The sequence below is a fragment of the Macaca mulatta genome, chromosome 6 (genome assembly GCF_049350105.2).
Source record: "Macaca mulatta isolate MMU2019108-1 chromosome 6, T2T-MMU8v2.0, whole genome shotgun sequence".
Taxonomy (NCBI): Eukaryota; Metazoa; Chordata; class Mammalia; order Primates; family Cercopithecidae; genus Macaca; species Macaca mulatta.
The window spans coordinates 85779082-85805704 of record NC_133411.1 but is presented as its reverse complement, the minus strand read 5'-3'; the positions used below and the strand labels follow the sequence as shown (position 1 = coordinate 85805704).

Genomic DNA, 26623 nt, shown 5'->3' with positions numbered 1-26623 from the left:
AGATATTTCAATTGTGACATTTTATTGCCCAGGGATCATAAGAGGTCCACCAAGCTGCTCTTTAACAGTCTGGTTTTAGCACCTCCCCTAGTTAATAGGTCTATCAAATGACTCCTCATTCTGATTTCCAATATCAAATTTGGTTAATCCGATGGTGGCAGACATAAGTGTCAGCTTGAGCTTCAATTTTAAATTCAATTTATTTAAAATGAAATAAATTTTAATGCTATTTAAATAAATTTACTTTGAAAGGCAAATCTTAATGAAAAGTAGAAATAAGACAGGAAATTTTGTGAAGAAAAGTAATTCCATTATGAGTACCAGACAAGGTAAGCTGAAATGCACTAACATCATTATAGATAATAGGTTATAGAGGCATTTCTTCTTGCTTTTCTAAGTAGCTCTCTAGGGATTGAAAAGTAGGGCAGATAAAACATGCTGCAAATTTCATTCACCCCTTTCCTCATCCTCCCCCTCTCCTCATCCACTTCTTCTCCTGTACCCCTTCCATTATCTACTTCTTCCACCAGCATCACATCTTCTTGTGTTTTTGTGCATCTTTTCTTCTGAAGTATAGTAATTCTTTGAATATCTTTTATTCTGACCAATTAGTTATATAAACCAAACATTTTTCGGTTATTTGAAACTGTTTCTAAATTGCGTTATATTTCCATTTCTAAATTGTATGTTTCAGAGTTTTCTTGTGAGTAGCCCAGCTTCAAAAACTTTTTCTCATAGCTTGCCATGAATAAAAAATAAAAATTTCTATGTTTTATTTTTTAAGTCTTTGACTCAAATTTCAGTTGAAATTTGGTTCATCAGTTAGCATACATCAAAGGCAGTTTTAACCTCAAGATGATATTGTGTACTTTAACAAAAGTGTAACTATTCTTTATCCTCCACCCCTTTTTTTTAAAGGAATCCGCAGGTGGGGATCTTCAGTCTCCTTTAACACCAGAAAGTATCAACGGGACAGACGATGAAAGAACACCTGATGTGACACAGAACTCAGAGCCAAGGGCTGAACCAACTCAGAATGCATTGCCATTTTCACATAGGTACAGATTCAATTCAGCAATCATGATTAAGTAAATGTGTAAATATGGAAATGTTTGGTTTCAGGAACCTTTATAGTTACAAGCTTTGAGTGAAAATTCTAGGTTGACTTTGACTTTTTTTTTTTTTTTTTTTTTGGCTGCTTCTGTTAACCTCAGAAGTGAAATACACAAACTTTTTATTAACTTATAGTTTATAGTTGCATAGATGGACTGCAGTGAACATTTCCTTTATGTAGAAAAAGGAGCACTAGGCTAATTACAGTACAAATTGTTTTTCAGTGAAATAAAATCTTGTAAGTTGCTTCTACCTGTCTTTTAACATAGCCTCTAAAAGGCCTCCTTTATTAACCTGGTTTCTATTTTTGTGTATGTTCTTGAAGGTTGTAAGTTGGAATTTTTTTTTTTTAAGTAGGCTTTCCACTCTGAAATTAAGCTTTATCATAGTCTGAGGTGATCTTACCACATGATTTCACGGAAGGAAACAGTGGGATAACTTTTAGCATGGGTTAATGTTAATGGCAGATTTATCTTTGCACACCAACTAACAGGAGATAAGTCTTCACTTGCTTTTGAATTTTAAAAGAATCTGATAACTCTGAAAACATATAATTTATCCTAAATGTGTTCCAAACCAGTTACATTAATTATTGGCTATACTTGGTATATTTGGGATGTAAGGAGGTCTGTGCAATTGCAATCTTGCAAATGTAAAACAAATACCTATCAGTCGTCTGTTTTAAAGTTAATTTTTTATCCTTCTTTGGAAACTTTTCACTAGGTTAGTTTTAGTTAAAATTAGGAAAACAATTTTCCTTCATAGTACATTTCTTTTGGGGACCAATTAAAAAAAAATCCTTTGGCATATTAAGCAAAATTGAAGTGAAGTGAGATACTCTTCAACTCTCTTTCTCATGAGAATTTTTATTTTGATTGAAATTTGTTGAATATTAAGGGCATAGGATTAAATATAGTAGAGGCTAACATTGAGAGACCTCATTGTCAGGCTGAGGAAGAAGAAAAAATTAGTTAAGGTTTTTTAAGGAATGGCCAGGTGCAGTGGCACATGCCTGTAATCCCAGCACTTTGGGAAGCTGAGGTAGGAGGATCACTTGAGGCCAGGAGTTTGAGACCAGCCTGGGCAACATGGTGAGACCCCTGTGTCTACAAAAATGTAAAAACTTAGGCCAAGCATGGTGGTGCACACACCTTTTAGCTACTTGGGAGGCTGAGGCAGGAGGATCACTTGAGCCTGGGAATCCAAGGCTGCAGTGAGCTATGATTGTGCCACTGTACTGCAGCCTGGGTGACAAAGTAAGACCTTGTCTATAAAAAACAAAAAAAGTTTGTTTAGGAATGAACAGAGGAAAACTGACTATGAGGCTATTCTGATTTGTTGCTAACAGTGCTAATAATTTTACATAAAACAGATATATTGTGGAGTTATAGATTTATTGTTTTATTGTGGTATAACCATATTTTCTGTTTATAGTTATAAAGATGACTGAACACATGAAAAATTTTAGTGCTTTCGATCTGAATAATATGTTTACATTATATAGTCTTTTAAAATATGCAGTTACAAGTAAATAATCGTATTAGTATGCAATTTAAAAAAATATTTTACTGTGTTGAGGATAGGAAAAATTTTCTTGCTATTAAATTAGATTTAACATATCCATTTAATAAACAGACTTACAACTTCACCAAATATAATTATATTGATTTCTTTGGCTAACACTTAAATTGAGCCATCTGTGTTGAATACTGTAGCTTTTAGAAATAAGAAATTTTGTATTTAACATTTGTAAAAGCTATTTTTAGTTTACTTTATGCACCTAAAATTTTCCAATGTCTACAATTTTGTTAATCCTTGGTATTTGGAGTTACTACCTGGAATTGGTCTTCTCCATGATTTTTCTCTGTTCTCAAGAGTCTTTAATAAGAGTTGCTTTGACTTGAAGTACACAGCTGCTTTGACTACTGGAATTTATAGATGAGTCATGGAGATACTTGACGGAGTTCTGAATATAAAACTTAACAGGTCAATTTAAGTTTTTAATTATGTGAGAGGTATTACATAATCTTGTAGTTCTTGTTGAAAAACACTTCACAGGATTTTTTAAGACATTCTCTGAACTTGTTTTGGTTTTACATTAGTCAGTATTAATCAGTATTCAGCTAGTTAGTTGACTGAAAACAAAATTTCCACCTGAGGTATAGAACATTGAGTATTTTAAGTTAATGCTAGAATCCCAGAATATCAGAGCTAGAAGAGACCTCAGAGATGATATAATCCATGATTTTCTGAACTGTGGTAGTTTGATATCAGTTTAATAGGCCATTTGTGGCTTTCTGAAAAATGAAATATAATGAAACCAAAGAGAAAACATTAGAGTAAAACTCATATTGAGAGTAGAAACTGTTTCAGTAGTCTACGTATATGTGTGTGTGCTGATTATAGTGTAAAATGTCAAAGTTTGAAAGTGTGTGCCTTTGGCATGTGCAAGACTAAATCCCAGAGGTTGGATGAGTTACCTAAGTCACACAGTTCATTAGTAACAAATGTGAGTCTACAGCTCAGCTCTGATCCTGGTATGCACTGTCAATTACAGTTCATTAGGCAAATACCCAACACAAGCACATTGTTTTGTCAGGAAGTTAGTAACTGTTCCTGTCCTAGGAGACCTATATAGAAATAAGATCCATGTTTCATGATTAGAAACAGAATATTAAAATAAATTTTATTGAAATCTAAAACTCACAAGTTTTTAAACTGGGCACACTATTATTTTTTCCCATTGCAAAGGAACACAATTAACATTTTATTTATTTATTTATTTATTTATTTATTTAGAGACAGAGTCTCACTCTGTCGCCCAGGCTGGAGTGCAGTGGCTCAATCTCGGCTCACTGCAAGCTCCACCTTCCGGTTCACGCCGTTCTCCTGCCTCAGCCTCCCGAGTAAGTGGGACTACAGGCACCCGCCACCACGCCCGGCTAATTTTTTGTATTTTTAGTAGAGATGAGGTTTCACCCTGTTAGCCAGTATGGTCTCGATCTCCTGACCTCATGATCCACCCGCCTCAGCCTCCCAAAGTGCTATAAAATCTTAAGTTTTTAATGCTTAGACTATATTGTCTTCCTTCTCCAATATGTGTTTTAGCAGAAAATAATTAATAGCAAAAAATTTTTTTGCCAGTATTTCTCTGTTTTAGTTGATTCCATTTAACTGCTAAATAAGGCGCAAAATCACTAGAATGTCTACGTTCTAAAAAAAGATGGGGGATGTAGGAAACAGTGATCTAGTCAGTCAGATTAACTAAGAGTTGACTGTAGTAATAGCTACTTAGCAAGCCATTTGTTCTTTTCTTAAAATTCAAATTTTATGAGTAAACCTCATGAATTTGTTAATTAACATATCAAAAGCAGGTCCTGCTTTTCATTTAGCACTGAAAGTTTTACTAATGTGGTTAGTTTGTTCTTTAAGTCTTTCTTAAAAAGTTACTTAGCTTTAGAGAAATAAGCAAGATTTAAAACATTTTTAATATTTATAACTTTTTATTATAAAAATTTTCAAGCATACATCAGAGAGAAAATACTGTAATGAACTCCTATAAACATGTCACCTGCCTTCAACAGTTATGAAAAAATGGCCAGTCTTGTTTCATCTCTGCCCTCATCTACTCCTCCTCCACTGTGTTATTCTTAAAACAAATTCACAAATACTTTTCTAAAATTACTTTTAAACTTTTGAAAAACGTATTTACTAAGCTATTACAACTTTTTGTATTATACCTGATTCAGTGGCATTATAGATTACCTTGAATAATTTACTACTTTCTTTGATTTTTAGCTATGCAGCTGAACTAAATTTTAAATGTATGAGCTGCTCAATACTCCTTAGTCAAGTGCTATACTACTGTATTATATCCTTGTCATAAACTATGCAAAAACATTCTTATTGAATAAGCTTCAGTGAATTGATACTGTTTTAGTGTACTTATTTTTAAAGTTTAGAGATGTGTAAAAAAGGGAGATCATGAGGATGAAATGTTTACTGATTTTTTTGGGGGGAAATGTTATTAAATTTTATCTAAATTGCTGTTTATCTTTTTTTTAACCTAAATGATAATGTCTTTTGAGATTGAGCAGGTATACACTTGAAAATCCTTTGAAACCAATCTTAGATTAGTTGTATATCAAGAAAAGTAGCTATATACTAATAGACTGGCATATACGTAAGAGGGAAGGTTTTGTTCTCTTCCAGGGAGTTCTTGTTTGCTTCATAGCATCAACTGTCTGGAATTCTAGAATTTACTTGTTTTTTTGTTTGTTTTTTAAATAAATAATAATAGATTTTCTAAAAAAGATTTAAAGCCACTGAAAATTATCTTGGAAATAGTTGATTTTATAGTATTCCAGTGCTGTCACAATGTAATACTGAAAACTTAAAGTTTTCATTTTGTTCATTACAATTTTTTGATCCTCAAATATGGTACAATATTGATAAATAATTGTCATATTTTCAAGAGTTCAGAAAAGACATATACATTAGCAGTTTGTGAAGCTATTTTTGTACTGATAAATTTTAATAACAATTTGATTACCTTAATAGAAAATGGACTCTCTTAAACACTGATTATATTTAGATTCTTCTAATGTTTAGATAATGTGTTCTCATGGTGCTTCTAGAATTTATGTATTTTTGGGGATATTGCATGTACCTTCTATTCTGTTAAAGAGATTGTTTTCTGCCACATTATGTGTTTCCAACAGATAATCATTAAAGGATGTATGCAGAAATACTTCTTTCTAGCATATTAGTCTTGCTTTAAATCAGTAAAACTACAGTTTTATCACAATGTATGGCATCTGTATGGGTTTACTGCATGTGTATTTATCATCAGAGTTTTAGAAACACTTTACTTTAAAACTATGACTAGGAATTTTTGTGCAATTTCAAAAACTAAATTTCCCTGGAAATTTTACATAGCATTTTAACTAAATGCTAGTTAAATACAAAAACATCAAAATAAGTACAACATTTTTTATATTTAACAGAATAAATGCAAACTAAAATACAAAAGGAAGTGCTTAATCTTTTTTTTTTTTCTCTTGAGATGGAGTCTCACTCTGTTGCCCAGGCTGGAGTGCAGTGGTGTGATCTCGGCTCACTGCGACCTCCACCTCCCGGTTTCAAGCCATTCTCCTGTCTCAGCCTCCCAAGTAGCTGGAATTACAGCCTTACACCACCACGACCGGCTAATTTTTGTATTTTTAGTAGAGACAGGGTTTCACCATGTAAGCCAGGCTGGTCTCAAACTCCTGGCCTCAAATGATCCCCCTGCCTCGGCCTCCCAAAGGGGATTACAGACATGAGCCACCACACCCGGCCCTGATCTTAAATATAGTTTGGATTTACTGTACTTTTAAGATGATAAAAACAGGAAAAAAGTGATTGGCTGTTAAGAACTCTCAGGTACTATATTCTCCACACTGTGATATGTTTCCCTTTTTCATGGATAGTAAGCAAATCTTAGATTATAGTAATAAACTAAAATAGAAGTAATTTCTGTGGATAACTTTTGTTTGGATAAGACTGTGTACTGTATATAAAGCTGGGACTTGATTTCAGAAGAAGTGACTTTATCATTTATATAATTGTAGGTGAAAATTTTAAGTTGTAGGATTCTCCTTAATAATTGACTTAAATATCATTATTCCTCCACCATCAAACCTCAAAAACTAGATTAGGTTTTTCTAGATTAACTTGAAGGCAAGGAACATTTGTGAGAGATCATAACTCAACAATTTAGAGATGTCAGAAATTTTTTACTATAATTGTGAACAATAGTATTTTATAAGAAGTATGGTAGTAATTTGGTCATTTACACTGTTCTGCGTTCTCTGGAAACTGAGAAACAATTTATATATTTTAAAATAAGATGAAATAAGAAATATAATTTAGTGACTGTTTATTAGCTTTCTGAATAGATACATTTACATTTTCATGTCTTGAATTTTTTTAAAGAACTAACGTTTATTCTCTAAAGATTTTGAGGAAAAAGTTAAAATTTGCTACACCATTTCGTCAAGCACTATCACTTGATATAGATTATTCACAAGAAAAAAACCATTCTTCGTGTGAGATAAAGACATTATTAACCCACCTCCAATGGCGATTAGACCCTTCCTCTTCTTCACCTCTGCCTTACTGTTATAATTAATGGGAAAGAATGTTCATCAATCCATTCCTAGTGATTGTCAGTTTCTCTTTTCAAGAAGAGTAGCTGGAAATACAGGTGTGGTCATTTGCCGTGGAATAGATTGATCCTAGATTAATTATGATCTCTTTCTTGTGGAGGGCTTAAAAAAATTCCTTTTTCCCCTCCACTTCTGTTCCTAGCCTGCTACAGTGGGGATTTCATTGGAAGGGAGGTAGGTGATGTGGACAGTTTTGCTCTAGGATGTAGGAAAGAATGTTTTTTTCCTTTGGATTTGGCCATCTTTCCTCTTACCAAAATAGTTAGGGCCAAGATAAAGGTGCAAACCTAGGCAGAGGCCAGGCAAGCCACAAAATGCGTGACATTTGTGTTATATGTGACAGTAAATAGTGGTGAGGCCTTTGGTAAAATGGAATGGGCAGGGTTCATCTAAACATATTACAGCTTTATAAAATGAAGCCAAATGAGGTTGGAGACTAGGTAACCCATATAGTTTCTAGTCTACATCTTTAAAAGGAATCTCTGCAAAGACTGGATCCATTCTTACGTCATGGGGATAATACATAAGATTCACACTTCATGTGGAAATAAGGACACAATCACTGATATTGAAAGTGGTCATTCTCCAGGGACTGCCTTCCTTGTAGAATGTGTCAAATATAGATAAGACTGAAGAGTTTAAATAAATGTACATTGTACTTTTGTTTTCTGTCTGCCATTTTCCATTTAGAGTTTAGCTTGGCCGTGTATTCACTGTTGACAAAATTGTTAGGTTTTGGGACCCTGTTTTATTATATCTCAGCTTTATCGAGATATAATTCACATACTAAATAACTTAACTACCTAAGGTATACAATTCAGTGGTTTTTAGTATATTCACAGAGTTGTGTAACCATCTCCACAGTGAATTTTAGAACATTTTCATTAGTCCCCACCCCCAAAAAACTCTGTACTCATTAGTAGTCATTCTCCCTGTAAACCCCCACTCTCCCTCCACCTACCCTAGGCAACCACTAAATCAACTTTCTGTCTCTATAGATTTGCCTATTATGACCATTGTATATAAATAGAATCATAATACATGGTCTTTTGTGACTGGCTCCTTTCACTTAGCATGTGTTGTTTGTTTGCTTGTTTGTTTGTTTGTTTGTTTTGAGTCTTGCTCTGTCACCCAGGCTGGAGTGCAGTGGTGCCATCTCGGCTCACTGCAATCTCCATTTCCTAGGTTCAAGCAATTCTCCTTCCTCAGCCTCCCAAGTAGCTGGGATTACAGGAGTGTGCCACTATGCCGGCTAATTTTTATATTTTTTGTAGAGATGGAGTTTCACCATGTTGGCTAGGCTGGTCTCAAACTCCTGACCTCAAGTGATATACCTGCCTCGGCCTCCCAAAGTGTTGGGATTACAGGTGCGAGCCACTACACCCAGCCAGCATGTGTTTTTAAGGTTGATCCATGTTATAGTATATATCAGTACTTCATTTTCTCTTCTTGTCTAATGTTCTTGTTCTATGGATATACCATATTTTATTTATCCATCCATCAGTTGATAGACACTTTGGTTGTTTCCACTTTTTGAAAGTTCCATTATTATGAATAATGCTGTTATAAACATTTGTGTATGAGTTTTTGTGCAGACATATGTTTTCAATTCTCTTGAGTATATACCTAAGAGTAGAATCACTGGGTTGTATGGTAATTCTATGTTTAGCCTTTGGAGGAACTGCAAAGCAGCTGTGCCATTTTGCATTCCCACCAGCACATATATAAAGATTCTGATTTCTCTGTGTTATCAGCACTTGTTATTGTCTTTTTTTATTATAGCCATCCTGGTTTAAGTGTGAAGTGGTATCTCATTGTGGTTTTGATTTGTATTTCCTTGATGGCTAATGATATTGAGCATATTCCCATGTGCCTTATTGGTGACTTGTGCATATTCTTTGGAAAAATGGCTGTTCAGATCTTTTGCTCATTTTTAATTAGATTATTTGTCTCTTTGTTGTTGAGTTGTAGTTCTTTATAATTTCTAGTTATTAACCTGCTACCAGATAATTGATTTTTAAATATTTTCTTCAGTTCTGTTGTCTTTTCACTAATTTTTTTTTCTTTTTTTGGTGCTTTGCAGCACAAATGTTTTAAATTTTTAAGTAAGTCTAATTCATTTTTTTCATGCTTACACTTTTGGTGTCATATCTAAGAAATCACTGCCTAATCTAAGGCTACAGTGATAAACACATATGTTTTCTTCCGAGACTTTTATAGTTTTGGCTCTTAGATTTAGGTCTTTGGTCCATTGATTTTTATATATGATGTGAGATAGAGGCCCACATCTATCCAGTTGTTCCAGCATCATTTGTTGAAAAGACTGCTTTTTATACACTGAACTGTTTTGGCACCCTTGTCGAAAATCAGCTGATGGTAAATATGAGGGTTTATTTCTGGAATCTTAATTATGTCCCATTGGTCTCAATGTTTATGCCAGGACTACACTTTCTTTTTCTCAGGCAGAGTCTTGCTTTGTCACCCAAACTGGAGTGCAGTGGGGCCATCTCGGCTCACTGCAACCTCCACCTCCTGGGTTCAAGCGATTTTCATGCCTCAAAGTGATTCTCATGCCTCAGCCTCCCGAGTAGCTGGGACTATAGGCAGGCGCCACCACCCCCAGCTAATTTTGTATTTTTAGTAGAGACAGGATTTTGCCATGTTGGCCAGGCCGGTCTTGAACTCTTGACCTCAAGTGATCCTCCTGCCTTGGCCTCCCAAAGTGCTGGGATTACAAGTGTGAGCCACTGTGCCTGGCCTACACTGTCTTAATTAATTTATCTTTGTAGTTAAGTTTGAAATTGGGAAGTATGATCACTTCTGTATTATTTTCAAGATTGTTTTGACTCTTCTCAGTACCTAGAATTTCCCTATGAATTTTAGTGCCTAGAAATTGTATATGAATTTCCTTCTGTGTTTCTTCAATGAAACCAATTGGGATTCTGATAAGGATTGTATTGAATATGTAGATCAGTTTGGAGCTCATGGCCAAAATGTTCCTCTTAATGTTAACTTTTGTGATCCACGAACATGAGCTGTTTTCCCATTTATTTGGAGCTGCTTTAATTAATTTCAACGATGTTGTTTGGTTTTCAGAGTATAGATTTTCTCCTTTTGTTAAATTTATTCAGATTTTATTTTTTTTGGTACTATTTAAGTGAAATTGTTTTGTTAATTTCACTTTTGAATTGTTCATTGTTAGTATATAGAAAGACAATTGATTGTTGTATAATGATCTTGTATCCTACAAACTTACTGAACTCATTTATTAGTCTTAATCATTTTTAGGGGGTTCCTTAGGATTTTCTATACATAAAATTATATCCTCTGTAAATAAAGATAGTTTACTTTCTCCTTTCCTATCAGGATATCTTTTCTTTCTCTTTTTTTTTTTTTTAAACTCATTGCTATAGCTAGAACCTGTAGTACAGTGTTGAATAGAAGTGACAAGAGTGGACATCTTAATCTTGTTCCTGATAGAAGGAAAGCATTGAGTCTTTTACCATTAAGTATGATGTTAACTGTATGTTTTTCATGGATGCTCTTTATCAGGGTGAGGAAGTTCCCCTATATTCCTAGGTTTTTAGTGTTTGCTTTTTTCTATTAATGTTTATTCCTATTAATTAATGATTTCCTCTTATACCCTCACAACTTGATGGCTTTAGGAATTTATTCATTGATAAATAGAGCAATATGCTTTTTTTATGTTTATTTCTTAAAAGCTAATTGATGGTTTGTTTTAAAGGAAAAATGAGCTGTACTAAAGAGGAAGAATTCTTACTAAAATATCACTATTTTTAAGAGCTCTTCACTGAGTATCAGTTTTCCTACGTAAAAATATGAAACCTTCCTGTCTTCTAGCATTTTCTCTCTCCAAAATAGGTGAGGTAGCTCTTATAGAGAGTGGGAATGGGGGTACATTTGCTGTCTGACTTTTAAAGAGGTTTAGTTGATTTTTTTCCTTTAATTTTTTTTTAATTAAAAGAAAAAATACAAAAAAACCTTTTTTTAAGAAAGAAAGAAGATTGTAAACATTACACGGTGAAACCCCGTCTCTACCAAAAATATAAAAATTATCTGAGCATGGTAGTGCACACCTGTAATCCCAGCTACTCAAGTGGCTGAGGCATGAGAATCGCTTGAACTTGGGAGGCGAAGGTTGTGGTGAGCTAAGATCGTGCCACTGTACTCCAGCCTGGGTGACAGAGCGAGACTCTGCCTCAAAAAAAAAAAAAAAAAAAAAAAACCCAAAAAACAAACAAATACAAAAAAACCTGATAAATTGTAAGATTATTCCAATGAATATAAAGCATGTTCTTATTAAATATGAATAAAAATACACATTCTAAAAATTATTCATTTCAGATAACTCTTATTTCTAGTGTAATTACTCTAGAAAAAGACTTAACTTGTGTTTTTCCTTATTGCATTATATAAATGTCAGCTGATGATTATTTTAAAGGACCAATTATATGGTCAATACTTGTTTTACATGGACAGTGTTCTACGTAGTTTTTATTATAGAAGGTTTGTTTTTCTGGATACATGTTTTGAGTATTCAGTATACTTGTATATTAACCTTCAAGCAGTATATCAATGCCATAATTATGTCAAAGGACATTTTAAAGGCTGCTGTATGTACAAAGTACAGAATTAAGTCACTAAACCCAATTTTTTTTAATTTTTATTTTTATGGATGCATTACAGTTGTACATATTTATTAGGGTACATGTGATATTTTGATACAAACATGTAATGTATAACAATCAAATCTGGGTAGCTGAATATCTATTACCTCAAACATTTATCATTTCTTTGTGCTAGGAACATTCCCCATATACTCTAGTCATTTTGAGATACATAATAAATTATTGTTAACTATAGTTGCCTTACTGTGCTACCAAACTCTAGATCTTACTTCTTCTGTCTAACTATTTTTATTCCCATTAACCAACCCCTTTTTATATCCCCCTCCCCACTACCCTTCCCAGCTTCTGGTAATCATTCTATTCTCTACCTACCTGACATCAGTTTTTTTTAGCTTCCACATATGAGTGAGAATATACAACATTTGTCTTTCTGTGCCTGGCTTATTTCATTTAACATAATGTTCTCTAGTTCCATTCATGTTGTTGCAAATGACAGGATCTCATTCTTTTTTATGGCAGAATAGTACTTCATTGTGTATATGTAACACATATAGTACCACATATACACAATGTGATACTATTGGTAGATATCCATTCATTGGTGGACACTTAGGTTGATTCCATATCTTGACTATTATGAATAGTGCTGCAGTAAACATGGGAGTGCAGCTATCTTTTTGATATACTGATTTTTTTTCTTTTAGATATGTACCCAGCAGTGGGATTGCTGGATCATATGAGTTCTGTTTTTAGTCTTTTAAGGAACATCCACAGTTTTTCATAGTGGCTCTACTAATATACCTTTCCCACGAACAGGGTGTGAACTTTCCTCTTTCTATCCTCACCAGCATTTGCTATTTTCTGTCCCTTTGATAATAAATCCAAATCTTTCAAGTCTCATTTACCTGACACACCAAAGGGATTTTTTTTTTTTTTTAATTTTCAACAATAAAGGTTCTCCATGACATTTAATGTGACATAGTTAGTGGAGAAAGATTCCCTTCATAGCTGCATTGGTGTCTCTAACATGAGGCTATTGGAACTTTATATTAGCAAAAGTGTTTTCAGAAAGCTTATTTGATCTTATGGCTTCATTGCCTTTTGTAATTGGATCATTTTAGGATATGCTTTACTCACAATCTAAGTTACTATTAAAGAGACCACCTAAGGTCTCTTTGGCTCTACAAAGTAATAGATTTTTTTTTTTTCTCTAGAGTTACAGAGAATGGATACTAGTAATTGGTTAAGTTATGTGAAGAACCATGTCATGGGGTGTTACTTGAGTCCAAGAACACCACTACTATTAGTAGTTATATCTTTTCAGCTTTTTAAAACAGATAAACTGTTCTGTCATTATTACATATGGTCAGAAAGTCTTAGGTTCCATAGCAAGGAAGGAAGCTGATCTTTAACTGTACTTTATCTTTGAAGTCTCACAACCCATGTGATCTACTAGATGTTCAGCCTTGAACTAATACTAGACATGTTACCACATCTGGGTTTTTTGCACAGAGAATTATCTTGAGCAGTAAGTAATAAAGAAAAAGCATAACATACCTAAATAGTTTCTCCTCCTTTTCCCGTTACCACTTTTTAAAAATTTTCTGCTTGAACATTTTGTCTTTTTATGGAAAAGCTGGACTCTTTACTCTCTTACATCCTGATATCTACTGGATATATTTTTGAAGACAGAGAAGATCAGTTCTCCAAGTTAGATTTTTTTTTTCATACTCCGGAGACAGCCAGTTTCCCTTGGTGGATGATTTCTCTGATCACCTTTAGTTTTGGAACCTAGTGGAGTCACCATTTCTCATGGAAGAAGAGGATCTACAATTTTTCCTAACTGACAAGATGCAAATAGTCCCTGACTGAGAGAAACTAACATGGAAGAAACATGAAAATTTAAAAAGACCCAGTAATCACAGCTTTAACTTGGAAGAGTCAGAAGAAGTAGTATCTTTAAAGAAGACACTTAACTGCTTGGATTCCTGTGTATGCCTAGATAGCATTTAAGCTATCTCCATGTAGAGGAAGAAGAGAATGACTTGGCGTGACATCCCATGTTTTGTTTCTCTGGCAAAATGCCATTATACTTGCTCTGCTAATTTTTAGAAGATTTAAAAGCCTTTGATGGAGAAAGATTTCTGTTGGTTGAAAATCAAAATAGCTGTTATTTCTGATAAATATAGTGAAAAATAAGCAACCTAATCTTCCTGGACTTCTTTGTAGAACTGACTCATAGATGCCATTTCTTTTAAGATTTAAAAATATAGCCAGTTTCTACATGTAACCAGATACTAATATTTTGATCAATTTGGTTTGTTGTCATATGAGAACCCTTACCTCCCTACCTCACAGGGATGTTGTGAGGCAAATTTTAAATGTTCCTAAGAAAAGTTTAGAAATAATAACTCTTGTGGGTAGTTATAATCATAAGATTTTGTTTATTTTAGAATTTACAAATGCTTTCCCATAGTTATGAATAGATATTAGGTAACATTTTTAAATGGAAGATAATGAAGTTTGTACTTGATTTATCAATGCATATCCTTGTATAAAGAATAATTTGCATGAAATGTTGCATTTTTTTTTAAACCAAGAGCTTTTATACAATTAAAGAAAAGCTAAAGTAAAAATGTCTGGTTTCCCCCTTTATTTAGTTGAGATTTAATTATTCATACCTCTTCTGGAATCTAACACCAATAAATTTTTTTTGATTAAAATATTTAGAGAAAGGGTACTTCCTCCCCAAAATATGATACTAATACAATATATGTGCTCTTCTATTATAGAAAGCAAATATTAAAGTTGCTGAAGACGTACTTTAGAAGTAAGGAAGAAACATAACAGAATTAGTCATTACCTTAACAGTATTGCTTTTCTGGTATTTAAAACTTAGAAGGGCTTGTTGTATCAGTTCCCATTTTATGATGAGAACAGTTTATAGAATGTGTTCTGAACCTGATAAAATTCAAGAGAAAATAATTTCCTGGGAAAAAATGTGAATAATACAATGGTCTGTCATTATTTTGTTGGTCTCTAAAAATATGGCATTCCTACCATCATCTCTTTCTCAAAAATGAAGGGATTGTACTTGGGTTCTTCTAGCTGTGCCACCAGTCATGTTCACAGTCTTAGACAAAAGACTTTATCTCTTTGAGCTACAGTTTTCTCATATATTAAGTAAAAGGGGTGGTCAGGTGGGTAATGATTTCTAATCTCCTTATCTTGATTATCTTAAAGTGATCCTGCCTTTAGTGTAGGAAATGAATAAGATGTCCTCTTATGACCTTCCATAGCAGAGCATGAGATTTAGTACTGCCCTTATAATCATTAAAACACTGATAATGTTATTGTGCTATATAAAAGAACCCATTACATAAGGCAGATTAGCCATTTCTGTCTTTAAATAGAACATTAGAAAAAAAGTGGTGTCCTATGCTTTTGCATTATGCACACACATAATTAAAATTACTGAAATTCCTTCCAGATGGCATCATGGATTAAAAATGTGTGATCCATCAGTTACTACTTTTCAACAATAATGTAAAATTAGCACAAGAGACCACATTACTTCATAGTATCCTGGAATGGATTATTGTAATGGGATAAATTTCTGAACTACAATGCTGTCTAATAGCTAGGCTTATAGATTCAAACTTATAGATTGAATTAAATCTTCTATACTTGGGGATGGATTTTAGCAGTATTAAATTATAATCAGCAAAAAGAAACCAAAATGCAACTTGTGCTGTCTAATGGCTCTCTTTGAAACATGGTATCAATCAATGGAAAATAGTGAAGTCAATTATGCCATTTTTGGGAAAGCAAGATGTAAGCGTTTAATAACTTACATACTGCTATACTTGGAAATATTGTAGACATTTAGTGCTTCAAGTAGTGTTGTTTGATATCTCACCTGTGAGTCATACCTTACAGTCCTTAATATAAGTTCTAGACTAACTTAAGCGTTATACCCAGAAGGGCCAGGGAAGACTACCACTTGTTTTTAATTCAGTGAAGTTAGTGATAACAAATGAGAGAAAGATGATCCCTGTTGTTCTTCATGTTTCTTCCTTAAGAGATCATCTTGCTCCACTCCCACTGCTTGACTAGTCAAAATAATAATAATAATAATAATAATAATAATAATTTAAGAGTCCATTTATTCAGCAATCTCAGTATAAAACTTTGAATGCTAGGTAGTGAGCACTGTCCTTAGTACTTCCAAAAATTAGATGGTACAGTGTGTAGAAGTCTATTCATTAAAGGGCTTACTTGGGTTTATATTTAATCCTGTGTTTTCATAATTTTTATTTTTTATAGTTTTGTCTCTACGCTTTTTTCTTTTTTTGGACAGTTGTCTCGAGAAGTAGAATGGATACAATTTCTACTTTTTCAGGAAGAAAAATCCAAAGCATATGGTTAAGGAATTTTTCTAAAATCTATAGATAGGTACCAGAATTAGAACTTTACTCTAGAATCCCTTGCTTCTCTACTTCGGTCTTTCCTTAACCTGTCTTGAAGAAATTTTAAGTCACCATATGGAGTCTAAATATCAAAAAGATGATAATTAACAATATTGATTCACTATTTGATGCAAAAATAAATTATGAATCTTTAAAATGTGTAGTTGAAATTCAATGAGTAGTGAGTCTATAGGCATTTCATTTATTTAAGAAAACATTGTGTATTTCGGTTAAGTGAGCATGGTCATGTTGATTTTATTTTATTTTTTTATTTTTTTGAGATGGAGCCTCCCTCTGTCACCCAGGCTTGAGTGCAGTGGCACGATCTTGGCTCACGGCAACCTCCGTCTCCCGTGTTCAAGTGATTCTCCCACCTCAGCCTCCTGAGTAGCTGGGATTATAGACGTGCACCACCACGCCTAGCTGATTTTTGTATGTTTCTTAGAGATAGGGTTTCACCATGTTGGACAGGCTGGTCTCGAACTCCTGACCTCAAATGATCCACCCTCCTCAGCCTCCCAAAGTGCTGGGATTAGAGGTGTGAGCCACCGGGTCTGGCCTATGTTGATTTTTTAACTATTTACGTTGAAAAATATTGGCCAGGCCCGATGGCTCATGCCTATAATCCCAGCACTATGGGAACCTGAGTCAGGTGGATCACCTGAGGTCAGGAGTTTGAGACCAGTGTGGCCAACATGGAGAAACCCCGTCTCTACTAAAAAATAGAAAAAAATTAGCCAGGCATGGTGGCGGGTGCCTGTAATCCCAGCTACTCGGAAGGCTGAGGCGGGAGAATCACTTGAACCCGGAGGCGGAGGTTGCAGTGAGCCAAGATTGCACCATTGCACTCCAGCCTGGGTGACAAGAGCAAGGCCTTTTTCTCAACAAAAAAGAAAAATATCTTAACAGGGTTTAGTGTGTGTGCTTGTGTGTGTGTGTGTGCTCATAGTATTCTTGATTATGTAACTGGTAGTTTACATTTACAAAGCAAAAGTGTTAGAGGATCTTAGATTGAGATAATTTACATGATTATAGGCCATGGTAAACTTTCCTTATATGTTATATTCTTTCTTTGCTCTTTTGTTTATTAATTTGGTAATATAGTTAAGAATCCAGTCTGCATGTTTACCAAGTAGCTGGCTAAAGGTTTCAGTTCCGCTGAGAATTAAGCTTTATGTTTCTGAAACCAGCGTAACATAACCAAACATTTGGAACACTTGTCCTACAAGTTTTCAGATTTGCATGTAATGGTATAGCAACCTTACAGCATCTGGGGGAACTTGGTAACAAAAGTCATTTCTTAGAAGTAGAAAGTTGAAACTTATAACATAGCTTCAAAGGTATTCTGCAAAATATTGCCCTAATAGTTTCTAGATTTTATTTGAAATAAAGAACTCAAAAGTAATTCTGTTGTAAACCAGTGACTGAAACATATCAAGAGTCTGGGAGTACCTGGAAAGCACAGTTATCTTTGTGGAGTATTTTGTAGATGTGTTATATACATATATAATCACATGAATTAGAAATCATTTACTAGCAAGTTATGCATCTAAAATCACCATGAGCACACACATGTAAGTGGTTAGTGTCCAGACCGAGTATGAGCAACTCTTTGGCATAGGTCCATTTTAATACTACTTAGTTCAAAATCATGTATGGAGCATGTCTTTGTGCCAGGTCAAAGGCGAATAAGATTGCCCTCAAAGGGCTTCATGAGGCAGCAGAATATATAACCAGTATGGATGATGCAGAGGTAGTGATCCATGGGGTGCTCTGGAAACTCAAAGAAGAGTCCCCAAGCTCTCTCCATGATTACTTCAACATTCTCTGATGTTATACTTTCTTTACAGTTTTAACAAATATTTGAGTGCCAGGCAAACATTAGTGAACAAGTAAACGGTCTCTGTTCTTATAGTGTTTAAACTTCAGTGAGGGAATAAGAGAAATAATTGCATAACTATATAATTACTATTAGGAAAAGTGCCACAAAAGAAGACATCAAAGTGAGGGAAGAGGGCAGACAGTGGTATGGCTGGATCATGAAAGTGGTCCACACATAACTCATCCCAGTAGATCGAAGTTGGCCTGTAAAGTGGGGAAGGAGCGCTCCTGGCAGAGGGAGGGGCATCTGCTTTGGCCTTTGAAGCAGTTAGGTGTTTTAGTGCCCTCATCTGAGGTCGTGGTAGTGACAACTGGAAGGAATCTATAGAGAAAGACTGGTATGGAAGAAATGAGAGAATTGTTCACTATTTAGCTTTGAGAGAAAGGAAATAGGAAGAAATAAAGATATTTCTAGTTCACTAGCCAATAACATCTGTATCCTCCAAAATATGATACATAAAAGACAATAAATGTTGATTTATTGCATTTAATACATTGATTGCTTAAGTTGATTGCTTAAGTTCAGAAATTACACAAACTGAGCCCATTTAATTGTACATGACCATCACAGTACTAGCATCACATGTCTAAATAAATTAGAAATGCAAATCATAATGCAGATAAAAAAAGAATGCTTCTTCAATCATTTTACATCTCCTCCAAATGAAACCCATGAATCAAGATATATAAATGCCCAAATTGTATTGAAATTTGTCATATGGTTCTCAATTGGTAAAAATTTTAAGGAAAAGGTACTTTTGTGTTAAAATCCAGAATGTCATTTAGCACTGTTTGTTAAGATCCTCTGTGAATATCATGTTAAGTAGTATTAGTGAATGGAAACTAGAATAAGCATTTTTCTTCTTGAATTTATTAACTTTTACAAAAATGCATTTGAAAGAGTGACTTATTCTGAAAAGATTAACATTTTTTAGCTTGCATATGAAGTTTGTTGCCACAAGTCATTTTAATATTATTCTTGAAGAATACTCAGCATAGCAGATGTGCTTCCAGATCTATATAGAATGTCTCCAGGCTTTAGTTTGTTTTCTATAAATAAGTAATAGTCACAGAGATATAGTTTAACTGGTTGAAAGATAAGGGAAAATACCACTTATCACAAGCTCATAAACTTTTACATAAGCAGTTCACTAATATGGGTGACCATAATGTATATGATAAAAGCCCCTCTCAAGCTTGGGACTATGTAGTTGTTTGGGATGGTTTTCTGAAAGCTGTTTATAAGCTAAGTAAACCTATAGAAGCACATTTTAGTACTTAGAACCTAGTTTTAGTAGAATCTGCATTCATCCATAGAAAGCAGTCTAGCAAATGTTAATAGTAAGGCCTGAAGTAGTTCCACAGATATCCATGTTTACATACATTGTTGTAAAATTATTTGTAATTTTACAAATAATTACAAATTATTTACTTTTTAAAATTACTTTTGTAAAATTATTTACTTTTCGTATAAATATAGGCAAAGCATGCAGTCATTCATCTCTACAGTGTAAAGTCTTTCAAGTATTAATGATAGATGTCTATTATTTCCATATCCTCAAAAAAAAATGTGGACATCCTTTCTACTTTATTTGTCCATCCATATTTGTAACTATTCTGCATTTTGAAATATGTTTTGCAAATTTTGCTATGATATTTAAGGCCCTTGGAACAATAACTTAAATCTGTTTAATTCATACTTTACCAGACTATTAAATAATTTGATCCCAACTTTTCCTTTTGATTAGCATAATCTGATTATCACTAGTTTTTATTATTCCATATTCTAAACTAGTTTAAAAGTAGTCACCTATTTTTCAGTGATCTCTGTGTGGCATTCTCAACACCCTTATATATAACTGCATATAGCCAATTGTAAATTACCCCTAATGTAACGGAGCAAAGGAATAGCACATGTGAAAAAAGACATTGTAGTTCAGTTTGAAAAACCTTACGGTGGGTGTCTTAATATTGCTGTAGTATGGAGGACAAAGTACCCATCCATTACAGCATTTGAATTTAATAGCCTGTGTTAGTTAATTCATACTTAGGTTAAAGGAAGCCCAAGTCTCTGGTCCAGATATCATACATGACAATTTCATACAAAGAAAAATTCTTTCAAAGTCACAGATTACAAAAGAGGGTGTTAGATCAAGGGAAGCTGAGTTTTTGTGAGGAATATGCTCAAGACTGTCACTGTACTGGAAAAACAACAAAGCAAATATCCTGCTGAAAGGAATTTCTGTTGTGTTGTCTTTCTGTAGCTAAAGTGGTGACTCTTGCTGAACTAATCTGGAGTTGGAATACAGCCAGGCTTCATCACATTGGCCAGTAAAGTTGGTTCTTGTAGATAGGAGACTTTTGCTTCCATCGAGGCTGATCAGGAAGGCTTTAGAAGGAAAACCCAAAAAAGCCTCTTTTTTTTTTTTTTTTCTTTTTTGAGATGGAGTCTCGCTCTGTCGCCCAGGCTGGAGCGCAGTGGCCGGATCTCAGCTCACTGCAAGCTCCGCCTCCCGGGTTTACGCCATTCTCCTGCCTCAGCCTCCGGAGTAGCTGGGACTACAGGCGCCCGCCACCATGCCCGGCTAGTTTTTTTGTATTTTTAGTAGAGAGGGGGTTTCATCGTGTTAGCCAGGATGGTCTGGATCTCTTGACCTCGTGATCTGCCCGTCTGGGCCTCCCAAAGTGCTGGGATTACAGGCTTGAGCCACCGCGCCCTGCCAAAAAAAGCCTCTTACGATAATAGCTGAGCAATCAGTAGTGGACTAAGCTATTATTTATTCTGGGCTGTATTCATTTATTATCATCTCCCTTTGCTTAGAATTCATTTGCATAATATTTTTCATCAGGGCCCTTACCTTTGCATATTATTTACATTGCTTATATGTGCATTAAATGAAGTTGGTAGGAATTATTCTGCCACAAGTAACATGCTATTAACAAACATTTAAATAATTTGATGTTATATCCTTTGATTCTGGCCTCCTCTTCAAAAACAAATTTAAACTGAATGCAAAAGTTTATTATTGGTTACTACTGTTTTCTAAAAGATGAAAATTTATGACAAATTTGGAAACACATTTTACTGTAAAATTATCCATATCTTTTCACGCAATTTTAGCTTTGGTAAAATCTGTTAATAAGCATCTTTTCAATTCTGCCAGTACCTAGAGAGATTTTTATTTTAATTATTATGGTGTTTTCCAACAACACTACATATTGTGCTAAACAATTTTTAGGGTGAATTTTCCTTAAGTGACCTACTCTGCAAGGAAATGGTGGCATTTTTGCCTCCAAAGTTAAATTATAGAAGGCCAGATAAAAACATTCATTTCTATCTTGAATATTATATAAGAGAATGGGCTTGAAATAAATTGATCTCACTCTTGGCAAGAGATAGATGTATATTCATAAGAGTTGAAAGAAACATAATTTTTTATTTAGTATGTAAGACTGGTTTTCTGAAGACATCCCACTGTGGAATGGTCTAACATCATTTCCTGAATAAATTTCCAAAGAAACTTTTAATCAATGGTCAGTTTTTTTAAAAAGGGAAATCAACAAAAATACTTTTATGAATCTAGTAGATACATAATTCACAGTATCACCTTGGGTCAATTTGTTTTTCTTCTCCCTTAGGAACTAGCAGTAGGTCCACTGAATAGTTTTTTATTCCCTTCCCTTAGATCTGTCTCTCAGCCCTCCAAATTCACTGATGTAGGGAAACTACGATTTACATTAAGGTATTTAAAACACCTGTAAGGCACTTTGAACTTTTCACAAATATCCCTGAGCAAGAAGTTAGCATCCACATCTCCTTCCTAAAAGAGGATAAGCTGCTTAAAATTTTCAAAGGGAATTTCTTAAGAGGCTTTAGCATATCATGGGTAGGGATCAGCAGCGAGGATACAAACTGGAAGTGAAGCTGGGACTTCCTGTGGCTCTTCACCCTTGTATTTCCGTTCCTCAGCCACAGCTACGTTAGGGCATGTGGCAAAGACTACAGAAGGCACTGCGCCAGGCAAGCAGTGCACAGATGCTAGCAGATGTTACAGTATGGAGCCATCTCCAATGGGAGCTGCTCATCAGCACATAGAAATGTTGCTCTTACTGCTAGAAGCACAGTTATAGGAACCAGGACATTTCTCAGGGCCCCTTATGGGACTCTTCATTGTAGCGAATAAAAATGGAAGTAGAGCTGGACTTTTGCTGTGCTCTCTCAAATCAAATGGGAAACTGCACTAAAGTACAGAATGTTTTTATGGAGTACACATAACGTAGATTCCCTTCTCCCCTCTCACAATCAGAAATTAACCATACCACTTCTTAGAATCATTTATGTTTACTTACTTTCTCATTGCTTCATTAACTTGCTAAATTTATTCTGAGGTTACATGAAAGGTTTAAACTTGTTACAAATAATACATCTGTAGTAACTAAGAATGACAATATAAATCATTGAGTGCATACAATATAAATCATTGGGTTTGATTTAAATTATTTCTATTTCTGTTCTTTACAACACTAATCAAAAGGAGCCACTTTAAAATATTTAATGTTAAATCTTTTCAGCTTTTTAGCAGTTTGCAGAAGATTCTTTGAGGATTCTTTATTGACTGCATATGTGGAAGGTACCACCATTTGAGTGTCTTATTTTTTGTCTTCAAGAGTACGTTTACATAGGCTATTTACTTCTCAAAATCACCCTATAAAGATAGTTGTTATTAACCCTAATTTTATACATGAGAAAACTGAGACCTGATGAGGTTAGGTAACTTGCCCAAGGCCCATGACTATTAAATGACTACAGCCATAGTTTGAAGCAAGTCATCAGATTCGAGCCTGCACTTTTAACCAGCTGTTACAGCAATTGATTCTTAATATAGATGTTTAACAAAATTCTTTGAAACTCGGAAATATTTATAGAGTGATAAAAGCATACACTGTACATTTTGAAGTAATTTGTTTCAGATTAATTTTCCTCAGAAAAGTCAATAGTGTTTTACTTTCTTTACCAGAGCTGAGTAAAATTCCATATTTTATCTGATCTAAGATGCACCAACAAAAAATATTGTCAATTAAACTATGACTGTGACAACTCTTTTAGGTTTACGTGGACATAGATTTTAATACTAGCCTCTTTTGTGCACACATAATATATGTAAAATAAATGGCTTAAGGTGTTCTTATAACTTCATCATATGCAGGGTCCAGCTCTTCTGATTCACTTTCTGACTACAATTTATGTCCATGTTTTTCACTCCAGTATCATTTTTTTTGTGTGCTATCAGTAACATTGGTGATACATTGTTTCTTTGAAAACTATTCTCGGCCAGGCACAGTAATGCCAGCACTTTGGGAGGCTGAGGCAGGTGGATTGCCTGGGCCTAGGAGTTTGAGATCACCCTGGGCAACATAGAGAAATCCCTTCTCTACAAAAAAATTAAAAAATAGCCAGGCGTGGTGGCACTTGTCTGTATTCCCAGCTGCCTGGGAGACAGAGGTGGGAGGATCACTTGAGCCCAGGAGGTTGAGCCTGCAGTGAGCCATGATTGCACTACTGCACTCCAGCTTGAGTGACAGAGTGAGACCTTGTCTCAAAAAACCAAAAAACTATTCTACTTTTATTTCTGGGATTTTCTTCCAATGTTTATTAAAGGTGTTAGTACTTAAATTCTATTTCGCTTCTAAACACTGTGTTTCCTAGAATATGACCAAGTGATTTCTAGTTCACTATAGGAACTTCCTGTAAAACTTCATCAGTCAACATATATCTCAATCTGTTTACCTGTAGCCAACTGTATTGTATGTTGATCCAGACATTCCAGACTGTGTGGCAAAGGTGGTGGATTGTTAGGCAGACAAGGAATCTGAGATGGAAAATAAAACCTGGGGGATTATCAAGGCACATAAAAAAAAAAAAAAAAAAACAAGGGCCAGAGGAGGCGACATTTAGAAGCAGGTGCCAGCAGGAGTATAAAGAATAGAACAGGGCCAGGCACAGTGGCTCATATGTGTAATCTCAGCACTTTGAGAGGCGGAAGCAGGAGGATCATTTGAGTCCAGGAGTTCAAGACCAGCCTGGGCAACATAACAAGATTCCCTCTGTACAAAAAATTTAAAAATTAGTCAAGTGTGGTGGTATGTACCTGTTGTCCCAACTACTCAGGAGGCTGAGGCAGGAGGATTGCTTGAGCCCAGGAGTTCAAGGTTGCAGTGAGCTATGATTGCACCACTGCACTCCAGCCTGGACAACAGAGGGAGATCCTGTCTCTAAAAATATCAGGCCAGGAGAATAACAGGCCAGGCCCACTGTTGGGAGACTGAGGAGGGTGGATTGCTTGAGTCCAGGAGTTTGAGACCAGCCTGGACAACCTTGCAAAACTGCATCTGTACAAAAAAAAAACAAAAATAAAAACAAAAATTAGCCAGGTATGGTTGCATGCCTGTAGTCTCAGCTACTCAGGAGGCTGAGGTGGAAGGATTGCTTGAGCCTGGGGGAGGCAGAGGTTGCAGTGATCACGTCACTGCACTCCAGCCTGGGTGACAAAACCAGACCCTACCTCAAAATAACAATATAATAAACTTTTTTTTTTTTTTAAAGATCAGAATAATGCAAACATCTGATAAGAGGATCCCAAGAAGCACTGTGATTAGTAAGTTAATGACTTGCCAGCAAATGGAGGCTTTCAGTTATATCTAATAGAAAACTTCCTTCATATACTAGGCTATTTGCCTAGCAGGACCTGAAATCGCTACTCATTTAGGTCCTTTTGACAATAAATATTATTTATAAATAATGCAAGATTATTCTATTTTCATTTCTTTCCTTTAAAAGGATAACTTCTATAAAGAAAAATTCAGACCCTAAACTGTTGAAGATGTCATTAGTTTCTAAGATGACCTATTATAGCTTGGGGCCAACAGGCTGATATGAAAGCACCTAGCCCAGAAGGCAGCACACAAGTAGTTTTAAGTCAATATTGGTTGCTTCTGCGTTCACAGTTCTGGAGTAGGAAGTGAGTAGACAAGCCAGCAGGCAGATCCTGAGACAAGCAGTGCTGTGGAGTGCTTTCATAGTTAGGGATTGATCCCACTACTGACACAGAGAATAATGTTAAGAAAAAAACCTGTTGCAACCTATTTATTTTATTTTCATTTCATTTCATTTCATTTTTGAGATGGAATCATGCTCTGTCGCCCAGGCTGGAGTGCAGTGGCGTGATCTCCACTCATCGCAACCTCCAACTCCCAGGTTCAAGCAATTCTCCTGCCTCAGCCTCTCCATTAGCTGGGATTGCAGATGTGCGCCACCACGCCCGGCTAATTTTTGTATTTTTAGTAAGGATGGGGTTTCACCATGTTGGCAGGGCTGGTCTTGAATTCCTGACCTCAAGTGATCCACCTACCTTGGCCTCCCAAAGTGCTGGGATTACAGGCATGAGCCACCACACCCAGCTGCACCGTTTTTAAATTGTTTTTTGAAAGAGTGTTGGAATATTTTTCTCAGTTCTACATAATTAGCATGCCTAAAAAGTACACGCAAGGCATTACCATTATAGAGACTCTAATTATGGGTCCTAGGCCCTGGCGGAATGGGAGAGAGGCAGCTTTCTTAGACTCTGCAAGTGACCATTCCCATGTACCGTTACTCTGCAGGTTAGATAAGTATATTCCTCTTATTTTGAAAATAGAGCCTTTTGAAGTACTTTTTCTTCTTGATTTTACATAAACTAATTGAATGAAGTTTAATACTTTCTCATAGAACAACTTTGACTTTATTTTTATTTTATTTTTGAGACGGGGTCTCCCTTTGTCACCCAGGCTGGAGTGTAGTGACGCCATCTTGGCTCACTGCAGCCGTGACCTCTCGGGTTCAAGCAATCCTCCTGCCTTATTCCCACAAGTAACTGTGACTATAGGCACGTGCCACCATGCCCGGCTAATTTTTCTATTTTTGGTAGAAGCTAGGTTTCGCCATGTTGCCCCGGCTGGCCTCGAACTCCTGAGCTCAAGTGATCTGCCCGCCTCGGCCTCCCAAAGTGCTAGGAGTATAGGCATGAGCCACTGTGCTTGGCCAGAACTTTGACTTTAGATAAGGGAAAAACTGTAAAATTCCAGTTTAAGGAACCTTTCAAATGGTGTTTTTGAAGTGTTTTGAACTTCCTCTAGATTTCAAGCCAACAGGATACCAGCTGGTCCATTTCGAAGGGAAACTTTACTTAACAGCCACCAGAATAAAGAATTGGGTTGCCCTTATTCCAGTGTTCAGATGTGAGATCATAATGGTGTTTCACTATAT

General features: G+C 35.3%; 1 protein-coding gene across 2 annotated transcripts in view; it reads left to right on the top strand.

Moving 5' to 3' along the window:
• Window positions 1–26623, top strand: part of HOMER1 (homer scaffold protein 1) — a 165248-nt gene that overhangs the window by 76464 nt on the left and 62161 nt on the right. For both annotated transcript variants that reach the window (XM_078004179.1, NM_001261570.1), the window contains 1 exon segment: window positions 919–1058. In XM_078004179.1, the coding sequence (XP_077860305.1) occupies window positions 919–1058 (140 nt within the window).